This window comes from Rhinopithecus bieti, unplaced genomic scaffold (assembly GCF_001698545.2).
Source record: "Rhinopithecus bieti isolate Rb0 unplaced genomic scaffold, ASM169854v2 scaffold_65174, whole genome shotgun sequence".
NCBI classification, from domain to species: Eukaryota; Metazoa; Chordata; class Mammalia; order Primates; family Cercopithecidae; genus Rhinopithecus; species Rhinopithecus bieti.
Window position 1 is genome coordinate 1 of NW_016868137.1, and position 2,097 is coordinate 2,097.

Below are 2,097 nucleotides of genomic sequence, written 5' to 3' on the forward strand. Positions count from 1 at the left end.
TCAGGAGATGGAGACCATCCGGGCGAACATGGTGAAACCTCGTCTCTACTAAAAAATACAAAAAACTAGCCGGGCGAGGTGGCGGGCGCCTATAGTCCCAGCTACTCGGGAGGCTGAGGCAGGAGAATGGCGTAAACCCGGGAGGCGGAGCTTGCAGTGAGCTGAGATTCGGCCACTGCACTCCAGCCTGGGCGACAGAGCGAGACTCCGTCTCAAAAAAAAAAAAAAAAAAAAAATTAGCTGGGTATTGTGGTGCATGCCTGTGGTCCCAGCTGCTTGGGAGGCTGAGGTGGAAGTATCCCTTGGTTCTGGGAAAGTTGAGGCAGGAGTAAGCTGTGATTGCACCACTGCACTCCAGCCTGGGTGACAGAGTGAGACCCTTTCTCAAAAAAAAATTAAATAAATAATAATTTTTTAAAAAAGCAGAAAGGAAGCTGGAGGGGGCAGTGTGCAGAGTGCTGGGGATAGGTGCCTGTTAAGAGAGGCAGAGCAAGGCATGGCTAAGCCCAGGGGCCCAGAGGCACTTGGATTCATCCTGAGTGGGAGGGAGAGGCTTTTTGGAGGGTGAAGCAGAAGAGGTGATGTGACCTGATATGATATGTTCTTAGAAGGATGATGCCAGGTACTCTATAGAGATTGGATTCAGGCCAGGTGCAGTGACTCACGCCTGTAATCCCAACACTTTGAGAGGCTGAGGTCAGGATCACCTGAGGTCAGGAGTTTGAGACCAGCCTGGCCAACGTGGTGAAACCCTGTCTCTACTAAAAATACCAAAATTAGCGAGGCATAGTGGTGGGCGCCTGTAATCCCAGCTACTCGGGAGGCTAAGGCAGGAGAATCGCTTGAACCAGGGAGGCGGAGGTTGCAGTGAGCCGAGGTCGTGCCACCGCACTCCAGCCTGGGCGACAGAGTGAGATTCGGTCTCAAAAAAAAAAAGGACAGAGAGATTGGATTGGAGGCAGGGAGGCCTGGAGTCTTCCACACAGGAAGTGGTGTGAGCTGTGCCAGGGCTGAGATGGGTGGAGGGAGGGAGGAGAGGGGGCGATTGTTGAGTGAGTGAGGAGCTACAGTGAGCCTCAGGGATGACTCCCTCAGCTCACGCTGGTGGGATGGTTAGGTGGTGGGTATCTATCTGAGAGATGGAGAGCCCTCTGCAAATCCAGCATGGCCTGGTTCCACGTGGGGCCGGGATGGTGAGGAGCTGGGCTGGTGGGCGGCCTTGGTGACAGAGCCTTGCCCCCAGCTGGGCAGCTGGCCGGGACCTCGTCGGTGGAGATGTACCGCCAGGTGCTGCTGTGGGGCTGCCGCTGTGTGGAGCTGGATGTGTGGAAAGGACGGCCGCCCGAGGAGGAACCCTTCATCACCCATGGCTTCACCATGACCACGGAGGTGCCTCTGCGCGACGTGCTGGAGGCCATTGCCGAGACTGCCTTCAAGACCTCGCCCTACCCCGTCATCCTCTCCTTCGAGAACCACGTGGACTCGTGAGTGAGCCCCTGGCATGAAACCCCATGGACCCAGGGACAGCCCTCCCACCTCAGCGCTGTTGGACTGCTCAGGGACCTCCAACCCTGTGAACCGCCACTGACCTGTCCTGTAGACCCCAGCTTCCCCTAGGGACCTCTGACCTCTGACCTCGGCTCCGCAGGGCAAAGCAGCAGGCAAAGATGGCTGAGTACTGCCGCTCCATCTTTGGAGATGCGCTACTCATCGATCCTCTGGACAAGTACCCGGTACGGGGGCTCAGAGCGAGGGTGGGGGTATGCGGGCCAGGGTGCTGCGGACCTGGTCCAGGGCCCTGACTCGTCCATGCCTGCCCAGCTGGCCCCAGGTGTTCCCCTGCCCAGCCCCCAGGACCTGATGGGCCGTATCCTGGTGAAGAACAAGAAGCGGCACAGACCCAGCACAGGTGGCCCAGACAGCGCTGGGCGCAAGCGGCCGCTGGAGCAGAGCAATTCAGCCCTGAGCGAGAGCTCCGCTGCCACTGAGCCCTCCTCCCCGCAGCTTGGTAGGGCCCCAGCCTGGCCCGCCACCCTGACCTGACCCCAGCCTCTGGCCTCATGCTCTCGGCACCATGACACTTCACCCCAGACCCCA

At 58.8% G+C, this 2,097-nt stretch overlaps 1 protein-coding gene across 1 annotated transcript; it reads left to right on the forward strand.

Moving 5' to 3' along the window:
* Nucleotides 1–1,042: 1,042 nt before the first annotated feature.
* Nucleotides 1,043–2,074, forward strand: LOC108525521 (1-phosphatidylinositol 4,5-bisphosphate phosphodiesterase beta-3-like). Its single transcript, XM_017866467.1, has 3 exons — nucleotides 1,043–1,484; nucleotides 1,649–1,733; nucleotides 1,822–2,074. Exons 1-3 carry the CDS (start codon nucleotides 1,276–1,278, stop codon nucleotides 2,041–2,043), a joined length of 516 nt encoding a protein of 171 aa, XP_017721956.1. The 5' UTR covers nucleotides 1,043–1,275; the 3' UTR covers nucleotides 2,044–2,074.
* The last annotated feature ends 23 nt before the right edge of the window (nucleotides 2,075–2,097 follow it).

Excerpts from the sequence above, each read along its gene's own strand:
- LOC108525521 (XM_017866467.1), top strand. The coding sequence starts at position 1,276 with ATGTACCGCCAGGTGCTGCTGTGGGGCTGCCGCTGTGTGGAGCTGGAT. Across the intron at positions 1,485-1,648 it reads TTCGAGAACCACGTGGACTC|GGCAAAGCAGCAGGCAAAGA; the intron begins GTGAGTGAGCCC and ends TCGGCTCCGCAG. Across the intron at positions 1,734-1,821 it reads ATCCTCTGGACAAGTACCCG|CTGGCCCCAGGTGTTCCCCT; the intron begins GTACGGGGGCTC and ends ATGCCTGCCCAG.